This window comes from Thunnus thynnus, chromosome 19 (genome assembly GCF_963924715.1).
Source record: "Thunnus thynnus chromosome 19, fThuThy2.1, whole genome shotgun sequence".
NCBI classification, from domain to species: Eukaryota; Metazoa; Chordata; class Actinopteri; order Scombriformes; family Scombridae; genus Thunnus; species Thunnus thynnus.
Genome location: NC_089535.1, coordinates 25,885,265 through 25,898,818, shown reverse-complemented (window position 1 = coordinate 25,898,818; position 13,554 = coordinate 25,885,265). Strand labels below are relative to the sequence as shown.

Sequence of the window (13,554 nt, the reverse complement as noted above, 5' to 3'; positions counted from 1 at the left end):
CCTTTTGTTGGCTTCATATCCAACTGTCTACACAACAACACTCTATTTGTTTATTTTTCAGACCAAATGTCCTAAAAATATAGGAAATCACTATATTTGTATTAAAAGTTTATTCAAGAGGTCTGCCCAGTGAAGTCTAAAGTCTAATTGTGATGTCAAGTAACTTCATTGTGCTGTTTACAAAATTAACACTTTTACAAATTACATTTGTTAAGATGAACACAAGATAACAGGTGTGTGTTCAGCTCCAAGTGGATATTAAAATACTTTTTATTGCAGACAATTAGAGAAACTTTGTCTTATATTTGGAGGAACCAATCAAAACACTGGTTCTGATACAGAAAACAGCTAAAAGTAGATTCTGCTTCAAGTTCGTTGCCAATATTCTCACTATTTCACAAAAAAGAATGCTTGAGTTAAATTTAGAAGTTACTTTTTACATTCAAAAATGATTCTATGAAATTCTCAGATACACAAACACACAAACAAAATAAGATTAAAAAATAAATGGAAGATAAGAATCAGCGTTGTGGTCCAATCAGCAGTCTGATCTGGTCTGATATGGCGGAAGGTAGAAGCCGACAGATGTGAGCTGGATGCTGCGTCTCTCGAGTCGTCCTCGACGCTCGTATACGTTCATCTGTTGTTTGATGTATTCACTCACTCCGGTGCCAAGAAATAAATGCCTGCTGGGATTGAAGTAGGGAGGGGGGGGGGTGGAGGGGGGGTGTCTGTTAGACGACTGTTACTCATCGACCATCGTCTGTTAAATTAATGTTGATCCCAAAAAAATGTTACGCTTTACACGGGAAGACAACGCCATGAATAAATATATAGATTATTTCAATTTCAGCACTGGCGGAAACGTTTCAGAGTGTCTGTTAGAGAGTGTGTGATGCTGTTAGTAATGTGTGTGTGTGTGTGTGTGTGTGTAAATGTGTTTGTGTGTGCCGGTACCTTTCAGACTTTGTAGAAACTTCTGGACCGGTGCCCGGCGGTGTCATGGAAACGCTTGAATCGCTCAGAATGATTCATGTCTGCACAGTCCAACCCTCCCCCCATCACACACACACACACACAAACACGCACACACACATGCACACACATACACACACACAGCATGCAAGAAGAGGGAGTTTAACCCTTCTTCTATCCATCTTCTCAACCCCCCCCCCCACCCCTCTTCCCCACCTCTCTTTCTCTTCTCTCTCCTCTTTCTTTCCTCCCGTCATCTCGCCATCCTCATCAAATCGCACTATTAGTCACATAGTTTATTAAAATGGACTCATTATATGGATGTCAGAGGAGATCACGTCTTGTGAGTGTTTCCTTTCACGCAGAGAAAGACTCGACGTGTCTCTCAGCCTCTGAAAGAAAGAGTCTAGACGTTCGACATCGACTCCTAGAACAACTCCATCTCGCTGCTTTTCTGTCCTCCTGCTGATGAATCAGACCTGAAACTGATAAGTGAAAGATAATCACATGTGATGGACAAATTAGATAGAAGCAAAGAGAAAGAAGTCACCTTTGTTTTGTTTTTCTTGATTAATTAAATTGAAAACAATGAATAGAATAAAAAATGAACACAAAATGAAAAATAAGTTGATGTAGGGAAAGATAAACTCCATCCTTTTATTTTTTCCTCTTCCTCTAACAAAAAAATAACTAAACCAAACAAAACAACTGTCAGGATGTATTAAAAGATGTCAAAGTGATGGAGGAAATCAATCGACGTCGTCACTGACTCTTAGAACAACGGCATCTTTTTTTTCATGTTGGAGAATCTGAATAAAAAGCAACAAAATATAGAAATGAATAAATAGAATTGAAGGAATTAAATGAGAAACAGTGTCTGGATGAAAAGATGCTAAACTGATGAAGTCTAGATCTGACTCTTAGAACAACTACATTTTGGTGAATCGGAATAATAAAACAATAAACTAAAATAAATCAAATAAGAAGGGAAAAAGCTCATCTGGTGAATTTGCTCCCCTATAAATAAAATGTAATAATTCAATAATGCAGTGGAATAATGTGCTGTTATATTTTATATATCCTCTCTTTTGTTTCTTCTCTCTTGTCATTCTTCTTTTCTCTAGTCTGTCCTTTATTCTATCCATTCTCTCTCTCTTTTTTATTATTCTCTCTTTTGTCTCCTCTGTTATCCTGCTCACTCGCTTCTCGTGTCTTTGTTTCCTTTCCTCTTCTCTTCACTTCCCTACTGACAACTGATCTGAACAGCTGATCCGAACGATTGACAGATGAATTCGTCTGTGGTTCGTTGTGTCGACCGCTAAGGTTGCACTTACTGCTGTTCACTACTACTGATGTGATTGTTTAGTTGTTGTTGCGCTGCAGTTAATAAAACTTTATTAAAGTAATTAAGATTAATATTAGCATGGAGGAGCTAATTGAGGAAGAGGAAAATAGCCAGCTCTCCTTTATACTGTTGCCTTGTATATTGATCAGATATTGTTTGGTGTTTGATTGATTCTCAGTTTATCACAATAAACTCCCTCCCTGTTTACTTTTTAGTATTTAACCAAAACCACCATCTTTCCTGAAGTGATTTAGTTGCATAAATCTAACAAAACATGGGACAGAGGAGGTGAACGCTGGACTCTGGTGTCAAAGTGGTGAGCTTTATACGTCCACCCTCAATGGTTTGAAATGGGTGTTGGGTGTTTCCCTGTCAGAGAGGGTCTAACGAAACTTAGTCACATTATTGGAAGTCTGTAGTATTGAGTGTTTTTTTGGATGGTGACCTTCAGGTACAATAACAAAACTCAGGTATCTGCTGTAAGTCCCCCAACTTCATGAATCACTAAAGTTAGACAGAAAATCAAGGATGGTAAAAATAAAAGAAAACAAACAGCAACAAAAATCTCATGTAGCAACAATGCCAAGAATAAAAACGCCAGAATAAAAATGAAAAAGACTACAACACTACAGGTCTGAGAGTTTATTCGGCCTTCGAGGAGGCAGACATGACCAGAATACAAAGCGATGTTGGTTTGTGGGCTTCTGCTGCGTGGGCGAGTCCAACAAAATCCTCTATTTATACACACACACACACACACACACACACGCAGTAAGTGTGTCTCTGGTTTTGGATCATGTATTGAGTGTTTTCTTTCTCCGTTTCGTATCGTGTTGTGTGTTGTGTCGGCCTTGTTCTGTGAAACACTTTCCAATGAACCTGCCGCTTAAAAACACAGAAGAAAACAGTAAATCGATGATAATGACCTTTAAAAAAAAAAAAAAAAAAAAAAAAAAAAAACTGGTGGTGAAGTTAAAGAGAGTGAGAACCGGTCTCTTTGTGAAGGCTGAGGCGCTGATGAGACAGACAGGCTTTTTTGGTTTCTGAGGTTGGCCTTCATCCAAATACGGAGAGAGGCAGAGAGATTTCTGTAGCTTGTAAGTCGCCTGAATTCAAGGTATTTTTGTGTTTGTTCCGTATGTGGCAAAGTCAGGGTCGAATACAGGAGGAAAAACAGACAGGAAGAAGCCAGTGTGTTTCTTTGTTGAATTTTCACACTAAATAAGAATTTAATGTATTCACAAGGACAAAAATAAGTAGAGTAGAGGAAGGGTTAATGTTAAAATAACTCTCATGTTGATATTAGACCAGGGTTCTGGTTTATAGGGAAAAAGGAAAACGTATATCACCAAAAATATCCACAAATTGCCCTGAAACAGGTCCTTTTTTAATCTATACAAAAAAACACACATCTTATATTTTAAAATAATTGAATACATTTCACATGAGAATGGTCAGAAAACAGTGTATGTGTTTTTATCACATGTGATGAACCACATGTTAAATGTTAACATAGTATTTGGTGTTTTATATAAAATCAGTTCTTTCACAAGTGATGTTACATCTCATATGTGAAATATCTGATAATCACATGTGCCTATGTATGATTTTTTTTACATGTGAAATAGTATTTCACATATGATAGATTCTCATCTTAACTCAAATGTCTGGTTTTAGTTAAGGAATTTTAGCTAATAGACAAAGTCATTCTGAGTATTAAAGGGGAATGTCGCTCATTTTTAGAATTCACATACATTCGCATTGTGCTATGGATCTACTATAAAACTTGCTTTAGTAATCATTGAATTGATGATCACACTTGAATGGAAATTTTGGGCCTTTTTTGTTCCTGAAACCCAAACTAGGTTTAAATTTCAATTCATTACAAGTGTTTGAAAATGAACTTTACTCAGATGTCAACACAATCCTTGCTGCATCTGATGATCTCAACAAGATCACATTTACTGTCTAATCTGCCAGATCATTTCACATCAAGATTTGCAATAGGATCAAATTTTGAATTATGATGGAGTTAATGAGAGTTAGTTTAGTCAAGGGCCTGTTAAGAGCCTGTGTGATACTAGCTAATAGTCTGCAGAGCATCCCAGTTCCTGTTAGCTCTCAGCTTGTAATGGAGCTGATTTGTGTTTCTTCCCTGTCTCTCGGCGTTGTGGATTAGCAGGGATTTGGTCCTCCTGGCTCACCGACTTCTCTATGGGCTTTAAACAGCAGAGTGTGCTGACCTCCCCTCCTCCACCTTTTGTACCTCTGCAGCCAACACACTCTAACGAGCAGCGGTTCGTCTGGGGGTCCTCCTCACAGCCAATGAGCTTGTTTGGGTCCATCGCCAGGGAAAAAAAAATGTCACCACAGGGTTCCTCTGAAAAATGTAGAGGTTAACGGAAGTAGAGTCGAGTTTGAAAACCTTCTTTTTCTTTTGAGATTTGAGACAGTCCAATGTTTGTGTTTGGATTATTTTGAGGCTTTCTTTTATCTTTATGTGACAGCTGATAGTGGAGAAAAAAAAGGGATGATTTAGAAACAGACAGAGCTGAATGATCATGTGTCTGATTCAAACCTCTTACGTCATGGTTATGTGGTTGCATGTAAGGCTGTTACCAGCAGTTATTTTCATCTTTTATTTCCCCAAAATCCCCAAAATATCAGCTGTTCAGTTTTTGAAGATATTAAATGGAGGAAATCATGAAGCTGTTATGAGCACACTTTTGGAATTGTCCCTTGAAAAGGGACTTAAGCTCTGAGTAGATTTTTAATATTGTCATTGATCAACAAATTGGTTAATCCAAGAATCATTTCAGCATTGGTTTCCAGGGTACACACTGTTAAGGTGTGATTGGCCGTTCACATTTCACACCACCTAGACCAAATTCATGTCTAGTTGCATCTTTCCATTTGCTTTAAATGCACTTGCCCCACAACCGTCAAAATTCATTGGCCCTTAAAAAACGGTTTCACAAAGGACACGTCAAGGATGAGCAACCGTGTTAATGTTAGACATTAACAGACACACGGCCAAGCAGTTGGTGAAGAAACTTGAAAAACTGAAGAATATTTGTTTGAGGTTTCTAGAAACTGTCAGTGTTCAGGAAACAATTACAAAGATGACTGTCAGTGAGCTTTCGGAGGTTTAAGATCCCCTGTTGTCTTGTGGTTTCAGAAGCCTTCATGAAGGTAGTTTTCTAAGAACTCCCAAAATCATCGGAGATTCCTGGAAGCACCATACTGGTTTCAGAAGCCTTTTGAGAAGGGTTTTCTAAGAATGTTCAGAGCATTCAGAGCCCATATCGTAGAGGTTGGCAGTCAGTTCCTCAACAATCCACAAAAGACTGAGGAACATCCATTTTTTGGAGATTTTGGGTAAACTATTACAGGCTTGCTTTATAAGTTGGTTTCTAAGGATGAAGAACCCCCATATAGTGACTGTCCACAGAAGCACGTTGTTTTTTTCTGTGAACTCACAATTGTCAAAGATTCCTAGAATTAGCATCAGGGTTTGAGAAGTTTTTATGTGCGGCTACATATCGGGTCTCAGAGCCACTGCTTCTATGTTTGAATTTTCTAACACCTGATATGAGTTCCTAGAAGTATTGTCAGATCAAGTCAACGTTTTTGAAAATAAGTTTGTCATGACTCTTCTGAGGCTGACAAGGTTCCTTGAAGGAACAACAGGGTTCATTAATCTTTTATGGAGCAGTTACACAGAGGCATTGGCAGAGGCACAGCCTAGCTCTCAAACAAGTAATGTTCTTTGTTCTTTTGAGGATTGTTGGTGGTTTCTAGAAACTGACAAAGTTCAACAACTGATTACAAAAGTGTCTTCCATGGGTGAAGAACACCTTTGTTTTCAGTGTTCGTTGAGGCATTGTTGTGGTTTGAGAACCATTCATGAAGCCGGTTTTATAAGAATGCAAATGTCCAAGGATCCTTGAAGCACTGACATGGTTTGAGAACACCTTTAAGTAGGGTTTTGGATGAATGCTCTGAGGTTTGAGGAGTACCTGCTCACATCTTTGCTGTTAATGGTTAAAATCTCAGTTCTTCTTGAAGTGGAGGTTCTTGAGGACATCCTCTCTGATGTTTAAATGTCTTGATATGATTGTGCTAGGTGTAGCTTTAAAAAAAAAAGGGGGTTTGTGAAAGAGCCCTCCGAAGTTGACGAGGTTCCTTGAAGTGCTTTCCTATTTAGTAAGCCTTTCTCGAAATGAGATTCGGCACAATCTGAAGGAACCCAGAAAGGTTTTTTGAAATTCTTTTCTTTTGAAGAGCGGAGGAGAGAAGAGAGGAGGTTCTGCTGGGGTTCAGTCCAAAGTAGTCTGATAGCATCAGGGAACATTGTGTATAAAATTGACATAGGAATTTAAAAAAACACTGCCGCAGTAATGTCCTTCAGCTGCACTGCTAAATGTATTTTGTAATTGTAAATATTAGATTATCTGGATGAACTCTGTAGCTACTGAGGAGTTTTCACTGCCTCCTGTGTGCTTTTCTTCACTTCACTTTGTTTAATGTTTCTCTTTTTGTTAAATGGATGATACTATTGGTCTAAGATCATAATAACATGGGTTATCTGATCTGATCTGAATCGATTATGTGGCCATAATTGAGAGGAACTTAAATACCCATTATTTGTCAAAGGCCTCTTTCAAAGAAATAATCTAAAAACAAAAGGATATCATGTTTTTTACTGAGACATATTTTGTGCTGTCATGTCTTTTATTTATAAACTCTCCTTTTTTATCAAGTAATGCATTCTGTGGTTCAAGGCAGTGAAATGGGATGCTTCCCTGTTAGTTTTTGTGTGTGTGTGTGTGTGTGTGTGTGTGTGTGTCCAATCACCGCCTACTGTGACAGGGTTTTTTTGTTCTGCTTTGTTTTTTAATGCTGCTCTGTCTTAAACGTCCAAATTAAAACACCAGGGATTTTTGTTCGTGTGTGCTTAACATGAGCTCGGCCGGCTGAGACGGTGGAGGTGAAAAGGTTGCCGTGTTTGGACCAAAGTAAAGACCTGTGGTTGTACAGTTGTTAGATCCTCAATTCAGAATCTAGTGGGTTATTTACTGGGGTCATTGTTATCTTCACTGATATGTAATAAAGACGATGATGACCAACACAATCCAAATTCCATGATAAACAGCATTTAGTGACATTGTTTATTTTTGTGATTTTTAATGGAAAGAAATCCTTCAATTTGCAAAAGCATTGTAGGTTCTCAAGCATTTAAATCTGGTTCATTTTGGTAAAATTTAAGTTGTCAGCAATCCTTTATAATAATTCCTTATATGAATTGTATCACAATTATATGGAAAGATCAGGTATTGATATTGATGTTGTATTGATAATCTTTTGTATTGTTGTTTTCCAACCACAAAACATGATCACACACACACACACACACACATTCATAAATTCTTTGCAGGTGATTATTAATTATTATATGTATAGTAATTGTAATGACACGTCACACATCGTCTGTGATTTGGGTAATTGATGAAAGGCTATAAATGTGACGTCAATATGCCCAATTATTCTATTAAATATAAAATAGTAAGATATTGACAGAGTGCAAAATATTAATATTGTCTAAATGTGTCTTGTGTGTTTTTTTGGGAGGATAATTTATCATTTATATAGAGAGTGGAGACAGTTATACATGTAGGTTATTGGGGTTTTTTTCTTTTCTTTTCTTTGTAATGCAGCAGCTGTCGTGGTGGCTGCCAATAGAGATTAAAAAAAAATAAAATAAAAAGAAAGAAATATGTAGAAATGACATTATTGACCTTCAAAAGCATGTAACCTTACCTATTCATCAGCTCCACTGGTGTGTTTATGTTATGTTAGTGTCTCACATTAAAAATGTACAATTACACACAATAATTATACCTGTGTACACTTAAACATACACATTCACATCTACTCACATACATAGACATGTACACACACATTCACATACAGATATTTGCATCTATACATACATACGGTGCTCAACGGGATATTTTATTCAGGGCTGCTGTGGCAGAAGGGACAAAACTCCTGCCAAAGCCGGCCCCCCTCCTCCATTACAAGGTCTTGTATCTGCAACCAGACAGAAGTAATGTGAAGAGTGGATTCAGCGCTGCGTATGTGATGGCTTTAATAAAGTTCTTTTGTCAGTACTGAAGAAGAGAGATGTCTCACAGACGCAAAAAAGAATGCAGAATTTTCAGTGATTTATATTAATTTATTGATTTTTATTTATCTCCTTTATTTTTGTCTTATGATCAGGCTTATTTATGGCTTTACCGTCTCGCAAGAAAAAAAGTTATTTAAGGAATTAAAGGACTTTTAAGCAGTTTTTTAAAGATATAAGTGAATGAGTGAAAGAATGAATAAATGAAGAAAGTTAAAGTTTGCCATTGATACTGGTTTAAAATTAAATTAATCAGTGTGACATAGTGAGCAATTATGAATCATAATTTTAATAATTTCCATTCATTGTCTTCAAGTCATACTGAATAGCATGTTGTATATTAGAAAGAATGAATGAATGAAGCTAATAACTGATCATACCACTGATTATATATATATTCCCATTTTTATACACAGTATTTACAGTAAAATTTAATTGATATGATACAATGAAGAATGAATGAATTCATCTGTGGGTGTGTGAGAGGAAAAACAGAAACTGAAAAAATAATCAAATACATGTTTGTCCTCATATATTTATTTTATGGATGAATCCTTTAAAATATCTTAGATATAAAACATTCATTAATTTCTTTACAGTGCAGCCTTTTGATACTGAGAATTCTACAATCATTAGTGTTGAATATAATGTTTTTTTTAACAATGTATTTGTAGAAATCTAAGTGCAAATTGTGCATCTAAATTGTGCAATGGTTCAATGATTTTATGGATTCATTGTGAGATCTGGTATTTTGAGGTGTGTGTAATGTCAAATTTAAGTGGATCTGTGTGTGTGTGTGTGTATGTGTGTGGTCCTGAATAAGTATTTTTAAATGCACGTGCTTCTGTGTATGGATATGCACTATTTCAGTACCGTGCAAAAGTACATTTACATATGTGTGTTTGTGTGTCTATACGGGGCTATATATATGTATACTGTACACATTTACGCGTGTGTGTGTGTGTGTGTGTGTGTTCGTGTGTGCATCTGTGCCAGTGATTTCCAGTACTTTCTCTGTGTGTGTGTGTGTGTGTGTGTGTGTGTTGTATGCTGTGGTGTGTGTGTGTGTGTGGGAGTCTTTGTATACGTGCCAAACCGGTCCAGCTGGCATCAGTCGTAGCTGAAGCCGAGGCCGCTGTATCGGTCACACACAAAAAAACACACACACACACACACACACACAGTCGACCACATTCCCATTCTGTACGCCTGTAATTATCAACCTCTTCTGCATCGACTACCACGTTGGCGTGTATTCAGCGCTGGTCTATACACGCCTGATTCAAACCCTTCACCACGTACACGCTTTATTTTCCTCCACACACGCTCGCTATAAAACCCCTCCATTTCATCTCGTACGGCTGCACCGACCGCAGAATGTAATTACACACTAACCGTGGTTTGATATTTAGACTGGCTGAAGATTTAAGGTTTTATCCAAAAAGAAGGTCTGTGTGGTAAAAATAGGCTGGAAAGTGGTCCCGCAGCTCAGAGAAGAGGAAAGCCTGTTCAGAAGCTGGAGAGGAAATTAGCTTTGTTGTCTATACGCCGCCGCAGTCGGTGCATTTTCGAAAATTCATCAGACGCCCTTTTTTCCCAGCCACTCACACTCAGTTTGTGTTTTAAAATGATGGTCGGTTACCTGCCAAAGAGGCTTCACCTCCCTGTCATGTACTGATCAATCCTTGGCCCGCATTTAAAGAGTTCCGGTGTCTGATTTCATTCAAACAAACGTCTGACCCAAGATGTTCTATAAAGAGTTGAGGAAGGTGAGGGGAGCCTTTTTTCTCACATCCACTAAATGTGTGTCAGATGGAGGGTTAAGGCTTAAGGAACATGCACACTGGAAAGGACAGAACTTCAAAAAGGATACAAACTGATAGAAAATCACAGTTCACTAAATGCTTCATATGGTGAAAATTACAAAAAGAAAGTGTCAAGAGAGCATCTTTAGTTCTTGTACCATAAAAGCAACACTAAGAATCACATCATGGGGCATTGATTGGTTGGAGGCTGAAGCTTATTTTATGCTACAACAGTATCTGTGGTATGCACACCATCTCCAAACTTAAACAGTGGTCGGGGTTACTGCGATGACCGCACAAGTCACATTGAACAATTAATTTCTGTATGGAGATGATTTGTAAATAATGTCAAATTCACCACTAATGTTGCAGTTGCACATACAAAAACATAAAGTAAAATGTCACAACTCCTGCAGTTTGAGGATGCATGCATACAGCTGGAACTATAAGAAGTATAATGTGGCCTCAGGGCTTTGCTAGATGTTTCTGTGTGGCTGCAAAGGGAGTACAGACACCATCTGAAGTGTTTAAGTAGGTTGCTAGGGTGTCACTAGGTTAGGGTTGGCTGCTGATGATATTATTGCTCTGTTGGCCATCATAGGTAATGTTGCAAATCAATGAGCATCACTGATCTATGACAGTATTGCATTGTTATTTTTGCATTGATGTGATGAAGTACCTTAGTTTGTCTTTTACTTAACCGGATTACCCTCCAAAAATATTATTATTATAAAACATTTTATATCAAAAAGTCTCCAATTGATTTTCCAGAAAACACTACTATATTTTATATTATATATCAATGTACATTTATATATCAATATTGTAATAATAAAATTGAGTGAGTGGGATGGATTTTTCCTACAGTAGGTTACTAGTAGGTGGTTGCTATGACGTTTAGGGTGGTTTGCAGGGTTTTATAAGATACCCACCAGGGTGTAGACCAAATCACTGTGACGTTGCACCAACAAACATTGTGATTGGTTCTATTCAAGGTGGTTGTTCAGTGGTTTCTATGGTGTTAATGTTAGTTGCTAATGAGTTTTAGAGTGTTCCAGGTAGTTGCGATTGTGTTCATACATGGTTGCTACATCTTTGCTACAATGTTCAAGCAGTTGGTAGGACATCTGTAAATGCTTGGGCCATGTCTGAAATGACTCCTCATTTACTACAGTGCACTATATTTATTGTTCACTACTGTATTTTAGTGTCTGACCATTTAGAGTGAAATTTATGCACTATGTGGTCCCCTAAAAAAGGGGGTTGCCTGTCCAGTAAACTATTGAGTCTCCATGGACCAACAATTGTCCAGTGGGAGAAAGTGAGGGAAGTAGAGAACAATGCCATGGACTGTATGGCAAACCTTCAGAACGGGTAGTGTACTTTATTCTTGAGTTTTGTCTTTTTTTTTCTTAGATATGAAAATTATTTTTACCAATTCTACATATAGTTTTTTAAGTTTATAGTCTATTTGTTGTGTGTGTATCTGTTGATCAGTTACAAGGATAAATAAAGTTGTGTTGTATTGAGTTGAATTGAATTTTTTCGTCTAGATCACTCGGGGTGATTTGAATAGATGATTTTCTGCTGTAAAACATTACAAACTCAATGGTTTTATAGCATCAACAGCTAGCTGAGAAGGATTTTGTCTCTTTTCTTGTAGATGTTTCTAACTGTCACCTGAAGACTGTAGATCTTGTCTCACATTTGTTTTGTTTTGTCTGTACATGCAAAAAGACTAAATCTAAAATCTAAACAGACCTAAAAGAATGTAGAGAATGAAAGTGCTATTTTGGTTTTCAAAGCTGGATTTTGTAGCATAAAGAGTTCTTTTCCCCCGTATATGGATCTATGCATTGCAGGCACAGCAGATGTCTGTTTTGTTGTAGCTACATTCAAAGTAGGCTACTGGGAGATCCGCAAGCAGAAAACATACATAACACAAACTGTGAAGACTGTGATCAGGAAAACTGGCTTTGGCTGTTTTCTACTGAACATCATTCACTGTGTTTCCAAAACAAATTGCAAATGAATAACCTTATGAAAGAAATATGCTTTTAATGTCCCAGTGAAATATTTTGTCCCCCTCATGTATGTTAACGGGGTGGACAAAATAGTAGGAGCACTTTTCAGTATAATACTTTATTTTTACCTTTCTGACAATGTCAACAAGAACTGAAAATGCATAAAGGCAGAGCTGTTGTATTGGATTGCATTAGATGACATAGGTGTTCCAAATAACCTGCTTGGTGTGTGTATGTCCCTTTTGGGTAAAGTCAAAATCCATAGTGCAAATATAGTGCATCCTATACATCAGTGAGTGTTGAGTGATTTGGTCAATTTAGGAATCAATAATCAAACTAATTTTACCATCTCATACATTTAAGTTATTTAAAGAGGCGACTAAATGAGAGAATGAATGGATGAAGTAAATAGCTGCTCATGTAGCAGGTTTTATGTTGCCCAATTTTCCACAAACAGCTTCTTAAGTTAAATCTAAGTAAAGTCAGTGAAGAATGAATGAATGTATGAACGGACAAATGACTGAATAATCATGCTGTATTGTGTTGTCTTGTTTATTGTTACCTGTTTATACTATATATTCCCTCTACTAACTGTCACCTCTCTTTTCTCTTTCCTCCTCTTGCAGGTAAAACAGAGAGGAGTTCGTACTCGTACGGCAGAGAGTCCAACCCACACTGCCACCAGGTCAGTCTCACTTTAAATGCCTTATTTCATTTAAAGCAGAGTGGGCATGTCACTCAGCTTTAGTGCTCTCTTTGTGTGGAAGCAGTGAATGTAGTGAGGGCGACAGAGGAGAGAAAAACTCTGCCTGGGTTTGTTCTGAGGTCAGTGGTAGAGGATGTTCAGTCCCGGAGACGAGGGATTTAAGCACTTGACTCTTCATCCCTGGCCCTGGACTTTAATGACTGTGAACGGTTGTGTAAAAGTGGACGGCAGGAAATGTGTTCATGTGGCCAAGCACACAGCCTGCTGAACTTTAGCAAGGCAAGAACGCTCACATCCTGTAGATGGAAAATATCTGGGTCTAAACCAATAGGAAGCAGCAAGGACAGACCTAAAGTGTTTTAAGGTGCTGCTTTTGTTAAACGTTTATAGAGTGGCTAGTAACCTATGGTTTTTGCTATTGTAGTGTGTCATTGAAAGCAGAGAATGGCAGAAAGAAGCTCTGATTGCTGTTAGACTCACTCGGTATTGAAAGTTATTGAAGGCTACATCGC

The 13,554-nt window shown here is 37.6% G+C and overlaps 1 protein-coding gene across 6 annotated transcripts in view; it reads left to right on the top strand.

Annotated features, from left to right (window-relative positions):
- LOC137170309 (transcription factor 4-like) overlaps window positions 1–13,554 on the top strand; it is a 238,616-nt gene that overhangs the window by 96,441 nt on the left and 128,621 nt on the right. For all 6 annotated transcript variants that reach the window (XM_067573569.1, XM_067573567.1, XM_067573570.1 and 3 more), the window contains one exon: window positions 12,963–13,021. In XM_067573569.1, coding sequence (XP_067429670.1) covers window positions 12,963–13,021 — 59 coding nt within the window. The remainder of the gene's footprint in view (window positions 1–12,962; window positions 13,022–13,554) is intronic.